The sequence below is a fragment of the Blastomyces dermatitidis genome, assembly GCF_000003525.1.
Source record: "Blastomyces dermatitidis ER-3 genomic scaffold supercont1.4, whole genome shotgun sequence".
NCBI lineage: Eukaryota > Fungi > Ascomycota > Eurotiomycetes > Onygenales > Ajellomycetaceae > Blastomyces > Blastomyces dermatitidis.
The window spans coordinates 3552745-3571098 of NW_025544777.1; the positions used below are offsets into that span (position 1 = coordinate 3552745).

At 32.5% G+C, this 18354-nt stretch overlaps 1 protein-coding gene across 1 annotated transcript; it reads right to left on the reverse strand.

The window, feature by feature from the left end:
- Positions 1-5810: 5810 nt before the first annotated feature.
- On the reverse strand, positions 5811-10091 carry BDCG_04278 (RNA-directed RNA polymerase; the record flags this gene model as incomplete). Its single annotated transcript, XM_045419936.1, has 2 exons — positions 10044-10091; positions 5811-9976 (listed from the first exon to the last, which is right to left on the reverse strand). The coding sequence occupies exon 2, from the start codon at positions 9957-9959 to the stop codon at positions 5811-5813; it is 4149 nt and encodes a 1382-aa protein (XP_045276135.1). The 5' UTR covers positions 9960-9976; positions 10044-10091.
- Between the last annotated feature and the right edge of the window lie 8263 nt (positions 10092-18354).

Sequence of the window (18354 nt, forward strand, 5' to 3'; positions counted from 1 at the left end):
GTAAGAACTATTGATAGAAAATCTAGATATATTTACATATATCTGATCAGAGATTATATAAGTAGATAGAGAATGGTCATAGATCTGTGAGATTGCAGAAGACACTGATAGTACTGAGATTATTACAGAAACTATTAGCTAGAATCTGTAAGAAATTACTTACAGAGAGATCTATAGTAAAGAGTGAGACTGCACTGCTGAGAGCTTGAATCTAATCTGAGAGAGATATGAAGTTAGCTACTAATCTGAAGATTAAGTGTGATGAGAGATTGAAGAGAAATGAAGATGTTATTATAACTAATAACATCTTTACTTTATCAGCTGATAAAAAGCAATCAGAGAAGTTACAGAGATACTCATGAGAAACTCAGCAGTAATCAGACATTATTTACAAAGATATTAAAGTTAAAAAAATCTTTATTCTTGAGAAGTTCTTAAATGACAATATAAATATTGTTAGAAACACTGTCTCTCTGTTATCTGAATGAAAACACTTTATGAATAAATAAGAATACTCACAGTTTGTGAGAATGAGAGCTGTTACAGAAAAAGAGAAAAGAAGATGAGATTTTATAAACAGATCTGAGATATTTATACTACTCTAGAGAGATTTATTTAGACTATAAGTGATCTCATAGAACAGTCAGATCACTCTAGTAAATAAAAAGTAATTATGAATTACAGATCTGAATCTTTCTATATAACTACAAAGAGTGATTACAGACTGCAGATATCTTGATTCTACAATTCTACAGAGTTAATAAAAGAATAAAAAATTTCTTACAACTCTACAGTGTCAAAGAATGATGATTTATATGAATAAGTAAAAGATCAACTTATAAATACTTCTCTTTAATAAGAGTAATCTTATAGAAAGTAATTTATCTGTGAAATGAATCTGTGTGATGATTATATAAGAATCTCACAGAAAAATAATTGAAGATTAAGTGAAACTTTTCTGTATAAAAGATGTGAGATTAATCTGTATAATAGTTAGAGAAAGATTTGTAAACTATAAAGAATCTTATGAAATAAGAATCTGAGTAACAAACTCTTTTCTCTTCACAGTAACAAGAGATTTTTCCTCACTGAGATTTTTTATAGATGTGAAGAATTTTTAATGAGTATCACTGCACTGCTGAGTCTGATTCTATGAAATCACTCAGTGAAAGACTTCACAGACAAAGTCTTAGAGAGAGAATGATATATAAGAAATTCCGCTTCTTATGAATTCTTTATCTCTATTTCTATGTCTTATGTAATTAATAGAGTTATTAGCTCTTGACTGCATCTAGACTGACCGTGTGACCGTGTCTGAAACCAGGACCAGATTTTTTAATAGTCTTATTATCAATTCAACTGATTTCATTACATGGTTTTAACATTAGATAGTAGTCTCATACTGTCTCAGTGAGACTTACTGTCTACTCTTATCACATTTTTCAAATAAGATCATGATTTTCACTTCTCAATTTAAATTATTTTTATTGCTTTAAATGACTTTAAATCTCATTTGAGTGTTATTAAAAAGCATTACTTTTTAAAAAATTAAAAATAGTCTAAAAAAAACCTTAAAATGTCTAAAAATAGTAACTTTATGCCAAGAATGAGACTAAATGAAATCAAATGAAATCACTTTCTCATTTTTTTCAAGTCATGATTTCATTTTAAGATCTTATATATAGTCACTTTACATGTTTTTTTAATGACTAGTCTCAGTGAAATTCATGTCAAGAAATGTATGAGATCAGATCAAATGAGATTAAATGTAAAATTCATGATTCTGACAGTCAGTCTAGCTGCATCTAACTAGACTGACCATGTGACCATGTCTGGAACCAGAACCAGATTTTTTAATAGTCTCATTATCAATTCAACTGATCTCATTACACGGTTTTAACATTAGATAGTAGTCTCATACTGTCTCAGTGAAACTTACTGTCTACTCTTATCACATTTTTCAAATGAGATCATGATTTCCACTTCTCAATTTAAATTATTTTTATTGCTTTAAATAACTTTAAATCTCATTTGAGTGTTATCAAAAAGCATTACTTTTTAAAAAATTAAAAATAGTCTAAAAAAAACCTTAAAATGTCTAAAAATAGTAACTTTATACTAAGAATGAGACTAAATGAGATTAAATGAAATCACTTTCTCATTTTTTTCAAGTCATGGTTCCATTTTAAGATCTGATATATAGTCACTTTACCTGTTTTTTTGATAGCCAGTCCCAGCGGGATTCATGCCAAGAAATGTATGAGATCAGATCAAATGAAATCAAATGTGAAATTCATGATCTCAGCGGCCAGTCTATATCTAACTATATAGACTGCAGTTTCTGAATACTATTCACAACTCAGCTTGAATACTAATATATATTTAATCTCTACATTTTATCTTTCTACTGTGAATACTTCTAGTAGTTAACAGTACATATCATGTCAAGCTGCAAACATCTGAATAATTGCCTGTGAGTACTTATTCTTACATGATAAGATAGTACTGATTAGTAATAAGTATAAAATCTCTGATATATCAGTATACTCACTATAATATGAATTAGATAGAAAAAAAGAGATTAAATTCAAACTTGAATATATCTGAAAAAGAAATATAGTCTGTGATATTATTTCTTACTCTTAATATATTTAATCTCTGTGTATGAAATTCAGCAGATTATTTAGTTTAGCTTAAAGATATTGTATATAATAGTGAAATTAACTGTTATTATATAGATTACAGTTCAGATTTAAACAATTCATATTATTAGTAAAATAGTTTTAATATAATCTTCTTATTATTAATTCTTTGATCTCTGCATTACTATTTTATTGCAGTATATTTTCAAGAAATACAATGTAAGATGCAATGACTCTCATCTTTTTTTGATTAATATTTATCACAATTCTCTCACAATTCAATATAGAGAAGTCATGTGATAATATAGTTATCACGCTTCCGGCCGCGCTAAGGCCCTGCTGCGGTTTCACACGGCCCATCGCTTTCATGCGGATGATTTCATTTCATTTGAACCGGTTTTCAACCACTCTATGACATCATTCAGATATATCATAGAAAGATCTGATTAATAAATATGAGAACCTTACTTCTATACAAGATCAGCAGATTACTCTTTCTTAACAGTGAGATATCACTGAGATATCACTTTCACTATTCTCACTCATGAAATGAGAGAAGAATATCCGCTTATTATCTATATATAATAGCTAGATACTGGCTTCTCATCAAAGAAGTCAGCAATTCATTTTTTTTATACTGAAATATATACAAGAGTTACTGTGTATCTTATACAATCTTTTTAGTATACTAAGTATCATATCTGTGATATTCTCATAATAACTCTATAGTCTACAAGCTCACTATTCAAGCAAGATAGTTAAGCTCACTTATACAGCTTCTTAAACAACTACCTCTACATGACACTGCTGACTAGTCACTACTTCAGTTCCGTCACATTACAATAGTAACTGTGTCAGAAAAATTGATATTATAAGAATTAAAGATTAGAATAAAAATATTATTTCATTTTAAGTACTTAATAACACTTAGTGCAGAAATCAAATAAAAACTTATCAAGATTCAGTATATATTTCAATATAAATTAAATTTATCAATTAATAATTAATATAGTATAAAAATAACTTATATATCGGAATAACACATGCTTTTCAAAAGATCTTGTTTATATACTGTAATTTTCAACTCAGACTGAATTAATGAAGATTTATAGTATAACTATATCTCAATCTGTAAAAGATGTAAAGCTTGCTTTATTGAAAAGATTGCTAGCTTGTAAGAAGTTATACAGTGAAAGAATTAGTAAGCTAGATTATATAATCTGACACTCACACTTATCAGAGTAACTATACACTATGCTGTATATAAAATTCACCTTCAAATCAAGTACAGGTATAAAAAATAACTGAAAAACATATAGTAATGAAAAATCAGTTATGAGATTCATAATTTTTTTATTCTTCTATTTCTTCATCTTAATATTCTTCTTTTAATATGTATATTTCAATGTTTTAAGTAGTTTAGTAAGCTTATTTACAGCATTTTCAGCAGATGATATATATCAGATAGATATCTCATTTTTACAGATAAGATTCTGAGAAATGTGAAAACAGATCTCTATATATGTTAAGCAGTGCAGAATTGCTTCAGAGAAGAATAGCTCTATGATAAACTTATTATCAGTATAAATTGTATAAGTAAGATTATTGAATATTATAAGAATGAGATAATTATCAGTATTTAAATTATTAAGATGAGATGAAATGAATTCAGCATCTTCTAGAAGCTCACAGAGACAGACAAGCTTATATACAGTCTCAGAGAATGCAATATATTCAGTCTTCATTAATGATTTAATGACTTCAGTTTACTGACAGTCATGTCATATAACAGAGCTATCTGTTATATAGATAATATAATCAGTGATTGAATAAGATTCTAAATCTCTATCAGCTCAATTAATATCTGTATATATCATAGATTCAATATCAGTACTTCTGTGATAGATTATATTTTTCTTGATTAAACTCTGTAGATATTGAAATATACACTTGAATATAACTCAGTTTTTTAATATAAACTAAAAGCTTAATCATTTAAAAAAATCTGTAGTGAAGCTTGTATTAGAATATGTATTAATTACTAGATATTACAGAAATTTAATACTGAATTAATAGAATTATAGAATAAATTCTACTCTGTATGAAATTGATTTCTTATTATTATTCATTAAATTAACATTCTTCTTCATAGAAGTGAATGTAGAGTGATAGTCATTTATTAAGAATTTCTTCAGAAGATTTCTTACAAAGAGAGATTAAGATAATATTAATGAATATTAAATCTCTATCAATCTTTATTCTTAAATACTGATTCAAATTCTCTACATTTCTGATCTCATAATTAGCAGTGATTTCAGCTTTGACTCAGTTTAGATCATTGATTTTCAAACTGTAGAGACAGATATTATTTATGTAGATAATTATATAGATCTGTCTTACATCATGAATAAATAGTTCAGTATTATAGAGAGTGACATGAAAGCCTATATATAATAGCATTTTTCACAGCTTCTTATATCATAAGAGTGCTGCTTTCTGAAGATCATAGAGTCTCTGCATCAACTCACATACAAGATTAGAGCGAAAAGAAGGAAGAGAGAAGAAATACACAACAGAGACAACACAGAGAAGAAAAGTCTGTAGATGCGGGAAACGAAACACAGCAAAAAACTCTCAACACCTGCTTTTCCAAAGTAGTCTCAAATGCCCAAAAATGAATCTAGCCACTGACAAGGGAAGAAAATCGAAGGGGACATAGACGTACAAGAAGAAGGTAGCGGATAATGAGCCAATAACATGATTGTCATCAACACTTTTCAATGAGTCGTTTATTTAATCACGCTGGCGTATCTGCAGTCTCAAACTCGGAGGAACTGAAAGATGAAGACTTCATAGGTGACACTTTCATGGTTTGTATTCACACTGAAAATCAAAATCAAGAGGCTCTTCTCTCTCTTGATATACACGGCTAGGAATGATCGGAAAAAACACTCGAAGAAAATAATCACCTTACCGAAAATGGAACATGGCAGAGAGCTTGAGCATTGTAAGCCAAAAATTAGTATATAGCGGTGAAAAAGGAAACTAAAAGGTAAAGGAAAAATCAACGTGAATTAAGGGGAAAAAAATTGAAAAGGAGGTAAAATTAAATAAGAAATTTGACTTCGGCTTGGGAAATCAAGCAAAACATGGAGTTGTTTCCAAAACCTATCCACTTGATGAGCTGCCGTGAGACGAAGAATTATAGATGCTTTGGCCTAGGTCTAGAAGAACGGATTCATCGATATCGCAAAATTCATCGTCCTCGTCTTCATCGTCGTCGCTCCATTCACCCGCATTACGTCTCGTTGCCCGCTCTACCACCCTCTTGGCCGAATTGCGGTTCACCCTCAAGATGCTATAGATCTCCGGCACGATGGTTCGTGAGCCGCCCCCCAGAGCCTTGGCTTTGATTTCGCAGAGGACCGGGCCAGCTGCGAACCACACGAAATCAGTTTGGCATTCCTTATAGGCACATGATGCACGGAGCCTTTCCCATTCGTACTGGCTATTCACCCACGTGTGGCCTAGAGGGTGGTCGAAATCAGGAGGCGCTATCTCCTGCAGTATTTGAGCCGCTTCAGTAATCTTATGGGAATATGACATCTTGCTCGGCCCCACCAAGCCAGCCCACTTGGCTTTCTTTTCTCTAACGCTCTCTTTAAGCCCCTTCAGAGCATCGTACAGAGCAGGCTTATTTTCATCCCTCTCCTTAATTGCCCTGTCCTCTGCCTCGTTCCAAGGGATAATTAGGTGAGAATCGATTGGAAGCTCACAATGTTCGCGACAAAATTTGCCGAACCGGACGAGCATTTGATTGCTTTCAGCTACTATCACCTCGAACAGCAAATAATCGATGAGATTATTGCTGTTCCACTGCGAAGGATTTGAACCGTTTGAAAGGCTCTTGTAAGCAGGACGCAGCGGGTTCCTCTCCGTGAATACAGTATTCGGGTATTTTGGCCGTAAATTCTTCCACGCATCATCCGTCAGTTCCCGCCCCGACTTTCTGCTGTCCACCAGATAGCTAAGCAACCAAGCCAACTTGACTCCCAAGCTAGAATTGATGTTGTTCTGGTGGTAACAGAAAGTTTCGTGTTCAACGGTGCAGGGTCCCAGTTTGGACGATTTTAAATTGAACTTAAAAGCATTGGCCAGAAACTTTTCTGTCGACACATACTCACTGATCCGTGTTGAGTGGTCGCGAAGTCCAAGACTTTCTTCCGATGGCACCGTTTTTGGATCGAACTCGGTGTTCTTAAACTCGCGCACAATAATTGGATCCCAGCAGACCCAACATTGATCCCCGTCATAATCGCCACCAGAAAGCAGAGAGGCAAGTGGTGTATCTCCAGTTGTGGGAAATACTATCACATCCTTAAAATGGCGTAGCGCATTTTTGTAAACTGACCTTCGTTTTTGGATATCGGTTGAAAGATGTGCAGGTAAGCGAGCAAGGAGGATATCAATGCCGTGAAGCTCTGTACCGACGGAGCCGTGCTCCCATGCGCTGGAAAACCCAAGATGAACTTCATCCGGCTTTAACACTCCGAAGGGATCCGCAATGCAATACGCGAACGTTGATTGAGACACTCTGACCTTCAAATTTTTCAGATTATTTAAGTAATCGTGGAGAAGGCGTTTAAATAATTCAGTTAGATAGGGTAGTTTTAATGGTAAAAAGCCAGCATCCAGAAGGAGAACTGCCTGCTCCGCATATTGGGGCGGGAAATAATTGCTGGTACGTTTGGTTTGCCGTTTGTAGCTCTCATCGGTGATCCGTTTCATCTTTTGCAACCAACTGCGACACGCAACACCATTGGGAACTCGTAGGGTTTCCAAAAAATCGTCGTAAAAGGAAGACATTTCCTGTTTAATCAAACTTTTTATATGATCATTGCGGATGCCGCCGTGTTGAAGAATATTGAGGAGCTGCAAATTCAGGGCAGCAGGACTTAAAGGCCGTGACCATTGAACGACTTCAAAGGCCAGCTGCGTATCATCAACGGGCCTTGTATCATACGGAGGAGCGGGGTGGATTTTGAGTTGTGACTCGGTAATTTGAAGACCAAATCTCCGATCACCAACTCTAAACCTTGAGTCGTCACGATCCACCATCCAGACCCCTTTTGCGCCGGAAATCCTTCCTTGAAAGATAGCTGGGACTGTCTCCAGCCCCAAGGTGCACGCAATTTCCATTCCCAGCGACCTAGACATCAGCGCACAGCCGTCATTCATTACAGGTGGAGGGGGGTCCTTCAAATACACTATCTCATCCCGTCGCAGGACAACCGTGCTCAAAGTCCGCGACAGCCCAAGTTGGAGTCGTTGAAACAGTTTAAGGTCAGATTTTTGATTGTTTTTTTCGGCTCTGGGCATATGCCAATTAATCAATGCATCGATACTCATACTGGTGCGTTGCCCAGATTTTTCGCCATGCGGAGGAATGTCCAGAGGGCCCCTGGCTGTACGGAAGTCAATCCCACCAGTTCCAAAGAAAAATGCCCTTTGCTTGATAGAAACCTTTGGGCTCACACCGACTCCATCGTATTTGGCGGACTTTTTCGGCTTCTTTTGAATATCTTCAATATACAAGCCCCTCCAGAATCTCCCCACCAAATGATGTACACTCGTCGCCATCCAACGCGAAATCGCTTCGAGCAATATCTCCTTTTCCACCTCGTCATCTTTTCGAACAAGGTGTGGTGGTGGCTCTGCCACAGTTGGGTACGTCACTTCAAGGAAACGGTCTGATCCAAACCGTCGGCTAAATCGATAACCCCTCATAAATTTCAAAGGGTTTAAAGTAAGCTTCAAAAAACCTGGTTCTTTGTTCGAACACCATTCCAGTTCACAGCTCAATGTCACCACATCACCAGTGGAATTTCGGTCCTCATATTGGTCCACTGCCATATCCCATGTTTCTTGTGTTGTTTTTTCCAAGCTCGACGGCCTACCGTTATGAATATCCTTCCAGAGGTCTTCATACTCGGGTAGCTTCCGCCGATCCAGCTTTTGGAGAATATCTTCAACCGGAACTTTAAGAAAAGTGGCTGCTCTTTGGGCCTCATATCTGTAGCGTAGTGGAACAGTCGTTTTTATCATGTTCCGACTCGAGAATGGGCCCTCCTCTTCTAGTTCTCGGATAATTTTGTGAATTTTTTGCTCTCGCCAATCATGTTCTGTTTTTCGTTGCACGGATAGTGGACCTTTTGATGGACTTTCGGTGTCTTCATTATCCCACGAGGATGCGAAGATATTATTTGAGGGCGGCCTAACGGTTGAAGTATATTGAGATGGCTCATCCAACTCTAACTCCTCGGTCTGGAAGCTCCTTGAAAAGGAGGTTGCAGGAGTACTGGATGCGAAGCTAGGTCCAAAGGAGTTTGGTTGCTCAGTAGTCATTGTTTCAAAACTTGTGTTTTCATCTTTCTGCGGCTGTTCAGTTTGTTCCCCCATAGATTTCTGGACATTCTTGGAAGACGTCATAAATTCATCAATCCTCCGTTGTTTTGGGCCATTTTTTTTCTGGTTATCGTCGAAAGAATCAGCCAAGCCCAATGAAGCGATATCAAGATCGATATCAAGGTCATCCAGATCGGAATTCCCAAACTCATCATCAGACAACGATGATGACATGGTATGGAACGGATTAGAAGGAGTATTGGGAGCAGTCAAAAATACCTCGGAATCGTCAGTAACGACCTTTCTTTTGGGCGGAGAAGGTGGTATCTTGCCTGGTGCTGCTGCTGGTGGTATTTCTGAGGGAGTGCTGGGCGTCATTCCGGATCCCGTCATCGAACCTCCAGTGGTAGTAGCAGCTGGGGATTCTAAGCTACATCCCCCCCCGAACCTATCGTCTACAGGAGCGACGACATTTACACCTCTCGGTATTCTAGAGGACCCCTTTCTCACCAGATACTCCTCATCACTGAGCACTTTCCATAAATAGTTGAGCACGATTGCGCGCTGGTCCGGAGTGATATTCCTCGCCATGGAAATCGTGTTGCTATTAATGAATGATCGCGATGGCATCGTTCCTGGTTCTTGATTCGGCTTCGGGACCCACTTGGACAGGAACGCGTTCATCCACTCTGAAAGCGAGCCAAGCACCACCCGTTCAAATTTCTCGGGGTCATCGTAGTAGAGGAACTTTGCAAGGCCAACACATCTTTCTGGCAAAGTCCGTTCATCTCCAGGCCGCCGTCTTGGAGTTGATAGAGCTGGGTTTGGAAGGTCTAAATCGTAGGCTGTATTGAGGTTGTGGATGAGTAGGTTGAACCTATCGCTGCTCCTTGGGGTTCGTGGGGTAGGCATGAGGGAACTCGATGAAACTGAGAAGGGAGTGAGTATTACAATTGTGTAAAATGCAGTGATACCGCGGCGTTTTATGTACAGTACATGTGCATGTAGATTGAATGCTCCAGAGCGACAGAGGTCCTACTGCACACGACCGGGGGTTGAGAGAGAGAAGTCAACGGCTCTGGTTGCACCCACAAAGACCAAACAACAAAACACGGGCCATTGAACGAATTGGAGTTTTTGTAAGTTAACTGAAGAAACTGAGGCTCGAAAAGGGGAGGAGGCACGAAGGAAGTTGTCAATGGCAACAACGGTCAGGACAGGACCGCGTGGCTTATAATAAAAAGGGCGGGCAGGAGACTTTGAAGAACGGGGCAGGCCTCAAAAAACAAATATGATTCTTCAGAATCTGTCCACGGGCAGCCGGGCAACATATCCGTTAGCGCCCGTCTGCAAACCCCCCAGCATAAGCGCCATTTGGGTCAAATGAGTATGTTATACCAGCGTTACAAAGAGCACACATCAATGAGACTGATAGATAGACCTGTGACAGTCTCTATACCCAGGGAATCCATACCTGGGGGCGCTCTGGGAACTCTATACCCGTGAGAGGATTCTAGAAATATGTTGAGAGATCTGTACGCTGGTATACTCTTTTATTTTCAATAGGGCCGCCCTAATATTATAGTAACGATCAAACCACCTAACGCTCGTTTCCACCTCTTGGAGGATAACGTTGTTGTGTTGTGTGTGTAATCTATCTACGCGAGTTACACTAAATGGATCCATGGATCCATATGGGAAGAACGTAGGGTTAATTTACGGTGATTACACCGTGGATCCACCATTCCACCTGTGTCACGTGTTGCCGATTGTAACACATGTTCCACCATTATATTCAGTGACATGTTGCTGAATATTAAATATCAAGATAGTATTGAGACAGTACAGAACTTTCTAACATTATCATAACACTACTCAGTAACTGTGTAATTGATAGATATCACTATCAGAATACTACTAAGATACTATAAAATATTCTATACTGTTCTATCAGTAAAATCAATACTATTAAGCTAGTTAATTATCTATTACTCAGTATAACAGCTGCTATTCATTAATTATCTATTCTATTTAAAGAAATAAGATATCTTAATTATCATATAAATATCTTATTATCTGAGACTTATATACTAAATAATTATCATTTTTATTAGTATTCTGTATTAGAATATTATATAATACTGTCTTTGAAACTGTCAGCAGTCTGATAATAGTGTAATTATCAGAATTCTCTTGTAAAATTAGCAGATTCAGTAGATAATTATATATAATATAATATAGAGAAATAAGTGTAAAGAAAATTCACTTAACTTCTTTCATTTTATAAATAAATATAATTATAATCTGATTAAGCTCTGTTTCTTAATATTAAATAATATCTTCTTTTATAAGAGAGATTTAATAAATATAATCTCTGATTTATAACTTAGTAATAAGTTAATAACTAATTGATTGATAGATATACTGAACTGAGAATATTAACTTATTATAGAAAAGAATTAGATAATAATTTAATTTTAAAATTAAGAACTTATTTTAATCAGTATTATAGAATTCTCATAGCTTATTAAGAAAGAAGTGAAGAAGTTTAAGCTTTAAGAGATTTATAAATTATATATTAACTTTCTCTGCTATCTTGCTTAATAATAGATGATTAAAAATCTTCAGAATAATATAATCTTTTATTAACTCTAACTTAATAAAGTAGTTTAATAAATTATTATTATTATCTAATTCTTTATTTATTATTAGAAGATTATTAAACAGTGTTAAATAAACTATATATAACTGTTAAATCATCTATATCAGATGTAAGTCAGATCTATTAAAAGAATCTCTTAATACTAGTTATAAGATGTGATAAAAGCTCTTTTATAAGAGTAGTATCTTCTTTATATTCTGATAATTTATTCACTGTACTAGATTTTTATAGTCTCAATACTTATTCTTCTCTATCAGAATATTACAGTTATTAAATATAGTATATTCTTTACTCAGCTTAATATAGTGTAAATTAATATATATATTCAACTGACTCTTTATATATTATATAAGCTTTGCTTTTTTAATATAATCACTGATATATATAGTAACTGTGTTTATTATTGAAGCAGAAGATGACTGATGAATAATAACTGAATCAGCTTAGAATAATTTAAATAGTACTGCTACTCTTACTATGACTTTAATAAGAAATTATAACTATTAACAGACTGTAAGTATAATTTAATAAGTGACTTCAGAATCATTTTCTCTCAGAGATTGAAATATTAATAGACTATTACTTCTTATAATAACTGTATATATTTAAATAATAAGATTAATAGATGATTGATTTGATGCTGAAAATACTATAGAAATAATCTACTTAATTATTAGACTGAGTTATTTCTCTCTGAGCTTATACTGCAAGATAAGAGATATAATGATTAAAGCTTAAGTATGTTCTTAAAGCTGATACTTCTTGAGATAAGTTATCAGTGACTATAGATAATTTTAACTATGAGAAAAAAAGAATATCTGTAATATTTAAAAGTATTCTAGTTAATTATACAGTGATAAGACAGTACTGATCAGTAATAAGTGTGAAATCTCTAATATATCAGTAAACTCACTATAATATAAATCAGAAGAAAAAAAGAAGATTAAATTCAAACTTAAGTATATTTAAAAAGAAGATACTGTCTATATTATTATACTCTGCTCTTGATATATTTACTTTCTATATATGAGATTCAGCAGATTATTCAGTTTAGACTGAAGATATTATATATAATAATAAAATCAGCTGTTATTATATAGATTATAGTTCAGATTCAGCTAATTTTTATCATTAATAAAGCAGCTTCAGTATAATCTTCATACAGTTGAGTCTTTAATCTCTATATTACTATTTTACTGCAGCATATCTTCAAGAAATACAAGATAAAATATAATAATTCTCATCTTTTCTTTACTGATATTCATTATAACTCTCTCATAATTTAATATAGATAAGTTATATAATAATACAGTGACAGTGTTAAGAAAATTAATATTATAAGAATCAAAGATTAGAATAAAAATATTATTTCACTTCAAGCATTTAACAGTACTTAGTATAGAAATTATATAAAAATCTATTAAGCTTCAGTATATGTTCTGATATAAATCAAATTCATCAATAAATAATTGATATAACAGGGAAATAACTTGTATATCAGAGTAAAATATGCTTTTTAAAAGATCTTGATCATGTGCTGTAATTTCTAACTTAGTCTGAATCAGTGAAGATTTATAATATAATTATATCTCAATAACTTCAGTTTTGATTCTTATAATCTGATGAAGAAAATACTGATCTTGACTCTTATATATCAGCAGATCAGAACCTGATTCAAATACTATATTCATATAAATATTAAGTTGATTAAGAACTTGAATAATTGAGATATATTTCATCTCATTCTTTATTATGATTATTTTGAAGGGACTAAATAATGAATTCAAGAATAATAATCTTTATACAGTCTGTGAAGTATAGTAAACAGCTACTTAAACTTTCAGAACTATTATATAAGACTTTATATCTGAATATTGAATATTATTATTATTCTTCAATTATAGATGTATGCAGTCAGAGACTATGACATCTATCTAAGAACTTTTAGTTCTCAGGGTTTTCCCTATATCTGTAAAGTTAACTATTATACATTCATCAATTTCAGATATGCAAAATCAGAAAATTCCAGCTCAGACTATAAAAACTGTTTACAAATTGCAGTGTTTTAACATCTTCTGATACTTTGAAATCATTTGACAATATCATGACAAAGGAAAATAGAACACAGTCTTAAAGATAGACACATTAAATAGATAGACAGAAAGAAATTAAAAGAAAAAGATAAAGTAAAGAAAGACTGTAACAAAACAAATTATTAAAAGATAGTATATAGCTGTTTTAACAGACTATATCTGATTGATTTCCTTCTCTTCATATTCAGATAATTCTGAATTTAGTCATTTTCTTACAGCTGCTTGAGTTTCTGATAGAAAGTCTATTAAGTATTTAATTCCTGTCTCAGTTGAGAATAAGAATCTTATATTTAATTGATTTAGATTATACTTCTCTTTCAATCTGGCTCTGAGACTATTGTATAATGCACAGTGCATTATAATATACTCAGAATTCTCATTTGTATTGCAGAATGAGCATTCTATTGAGTCAAATCTATCATTAAATCTTTGTATATAAGATTTGAAATAGTCATGTTCTAGTTTCAGCTGTATTATAGATGAGAATATTTGCTTTTTACATTTAATTGAACAAGATTTTCACTTGAGTTTTGTTTCAAATCTTGAATAATGTATACTCTTCTTTTGTTTCTGCCAGCTTTCATTTTACTTATCTAAACAAGATTCTTTTATTTTTCTCTTTATAAAATACTAGGACACAATTTTTTGAATAGATCTGCTTAATTCTGCACCCTTTTTTACAGCTGAATCAGTCAATTCATTGTCATGAATATTCATATGAGCAGAAACTCAGTGCAGATGAATTATCAGCTTTGATATTCTTCTCTTTTAAATTTTCAAAACAGAGTTTAAGATCAGTTCAAGATTTATTTGATTATTATGAATCTGACTATTTCTAAGTCTTTTTAAAGCAGCTTGACTATCAGAGAATATTTATATCTCTTTCAAACAATTTTCTCTTTTATGAGATTTTATTTCAATGAGTTTGAAAGCTTTCACTATTATAAATAGTTTAGCATCAAAGACTTCAGATTCACAGCCTAGATTTCAGAAATCTGAGATAAAATTGATATTATCTTCAGTATAAGCAATGTCTGAGTCTAATCTATTCAAATTCTCATTTTTTGAGCCATCTGAATAAATCAGAATAGAGTCTTTTATATTGATTGTAGAAATTCTCTTTAAATGCTGTTCATATTCTTTCTCTTTTAATAGTTCACTTATTTATAAGTCTATAAGACATTCAAGCTTTTCTCTTCAGAGAGATAACTTCTCATGATCAACTTTTTCAACATTTAAAGAAGAAAATTGATTTTTAATCAGAGAGTATAGTCTGTACAGTTGAGAAGACATTTTCTTTAAAGAATTATTTTCATTTCAATCAAGAAATCTATTTCAATCTAGTTCATTTCCAGAGTTAATTGATGAAAATGAAGAAGAGACTCTTTCTCTGATTATATAATTTAAGCTCATCTTTACAACTCTCAGAGTATAGTTCATACAGGTCTTTTCAAATCTAATTGTAGAAGAAGAAATTAAAGCTTTAATTTTCATTGCTTTAATAGAAGATGATTTGAATGCTCTCAGAATTCTTCTCAAGGCTCTGTTTTGCAGACTTTGAAAGAGTTCAGTGAAATTCTCTTGATTATTTCATCAAACTTGAACTTCATAATCAGCTACTGATGTAATACAGGCTATATATAACTGTCTCATAGCCTGAAAGAATAGACCTCTCTCTGTATTTGACAGTCTGATTATGTTGTTTAATAGTCTTTCTATCTTGACAGTTCTTTGTTGAATGTGATATTTAAAATTCAACTTGAAGTTTAACCATACTTCTAATCATTTGACATTTATACTGGGTTTAATCTCTCTATTTAAAAGAGTTAGAGATAGTTCTTTCTCATTGAATCTAGAAAAGAAATGAATTAACTCAGTTTTATTCATATCAAATTGAATTTAATTGATATCTGCTCTAACAAAGATTTTCTTTACAGCTTCTTGAATTACTTTCAAATTCTCTTTGATAGTTTTTAAGCTGTAGACTAGATCAATATTATTCACATAACTCAGAGATTGCACTATTCTCATATTTCTATTCTTGAATACATATACAGTGTATATTGTAAATAAAATAAGTGAGATTGAAGATTTCTGTGATACTTCTATTTTTTATCTCAGTCTTGTCTTATTTCATTTCATCAAAGAAGAGTTGTATAATTCTTTTAGATATAAAACAGTTAACTCATTTTATTAGAGAAAGTGACAGTTTTAATATCTTTAATGTCTGAATTAACTTTGACTTTGAAATATGATTAAATGCTTCTTTTATATCAATAAAAACTGCAGTTGAGACCAGACTCTCATACTTTGCTATTTAAATATTATAAACAACTGAGAGAACAGTGTCAATTGCAGAACACTGTTTTCTATCTCTCATTTGTTCACTGAATAAAAGAGAATCACTTATAGAGCTTATAAAAAATAGTTGAGTAGCTATTATCTTTTCTAAAAGCTTTTCTAGACAGTTTAATAGAGATATTACTCTATATGACTTAGAAATTGAAGTTTTTCTATTAGGTTTTGCAAGAATCACTTCAGTGGCTTCTCTTCAGCATTCAGAATGATATTCATTTTTCAAGAGATTGAAAAAGAGCTCAAAATATTAATTCTTCAAGTAGGAATATGTATTTTGAATAATCAAGTGATTAATTGAATCAGGACCTGCAGCAGTTTTAACAGAACTTGAGAAGATAGCTGAATCTAATTCATCTTATATAAGATCAGACTATTCCCAGTCATTTTTATCAATGTAGTTGAGAAGTGATATATTCTCTTCCTCTGAATCTGAATCTGAATCTGATGAGTTCTGAAAGAGAATTCTTATAAAAGCTTGACATTTTTTCTCAAAAGAGTTTGTTGTATATGATTCATTCTGAAACTTATATTCTAAGATTGAAAGTTTTGCTACACTTCTTATTTTAGTATAGTTAAAAGCTTTAAAAACTTCCTTCTCTTATGCTTCTTCAAGAAATTTATTCCAGCAGTCTGTTATAGCTCTTTTAATATCTGAAAAATATTCATTTCTGACAGCTTTGAACTCTTCATCAGATATTATATCATTCTTTCAATCTCTTCTAGCAGTAGCTAATTCTTTTCTTTTAGATGAGATATTCTCATTTCATCAAGATTTTGAATACTCAGAAGATTTTCTCTTTGAAATATTATCTCTAACACTTGTTAGAATAATAGATGTAATAAGCTTCACTCTATTCTCAAGCATTTCATTTGAGATATCTTGATCAGAATTTCAATATAGCTCATTCTACCTTTCAGATTTTAACAGTTTTATACTTTCTTCAACTGCTTTTCAATCAGCTTTTTCAAAGTTATACTGATTAGAGAGAAGAGGATTTTCACTCATTTATTTTTCACTCAGTTCAATATTAAATTGAATAATCTCATGATCTGATCCTGATGTCTCATTTGAATTAATAAATCAGTTTACAAGTCTTCTTTTCATTAGATTTTGTGACATAAAGATTAGATCTATAATAGATTTCTGTTTCATGTCTTTTCTAAAGAATGTTTATTGATCAGACTTATTAACCAAATTTATTAAATGCTCAAAGATTCATTCAATCAGATTATCAGCTCTCACTGCTCTCTTGCATTCTTAATTTTATCAGAAATGATATGCATTGAAATCTCCTGCAATTATAGAGTTTCTTGATGAAGTTATGTTCAGAAATTCTCTATTAATTGTCCAGATATTGTTATTTTTCTTCAATGACTTTTCATTATAGATATTTATGAGCTGTATAGTATTAAACTCATTTTCTTTATCTATAATATCACTCATCAGAATATCAGGGTCAGACATGATATCAAATCTTAGATTAAATTGATATCTTGATCTCTTTCTTTCATAGATCACTACTCTTGACTTTATCTCAGACTTTTGAGATAGAAAGCAGTAGTAGCTTGAATGAGAAATAATGTAATTTTACTCAGCATCAAAATTCAGTTTCTGAAGTAGTATAAAATCAACTTTTTGTTCAAATACAATTTGAAGACAAGCATAAATACAATTTGACTTTCTATTCACATTATTTTGAATAAATGTGATTTTTGAAGAGTTTTTAAACTTTTTCTGTTGTTTTTGTTATATATTCATACTAAAAGAGACTAGAGATAGAGTAGGATCTAGTCACTATTATCAGATAGTAGATTATAACTATTTTGAAAAGTAGAGATCTCAACTGCTTGCATTATATCTAGTTTATCATCAGAGTCATTTCTCAATTCTCTAATCTTAACAGAAGTTTGAGAATTCAAATTCTGTTTACATTTAGCTAGAGAATTGAAGTTTAAAGATTTAGATAGTTGAGAGTTTCTTCTTTTTAAGCTTGCAGTTATAAGTCTACTGGCTTGACTCTTCTCTTCAGTTCTAGATTGACTTTGAGCTTTATCTTTTCTCCAGTTCTTTTGAGTTCTAGAAGTAAACATACATTCTTTTGAGCTAGATGCATGTTTTTCTTTGCAATTAGAGCACTTAAGCAGAGTGTGTTGACATATTTCATCTCTTTTTGAGCATGTTTCACATTTATGC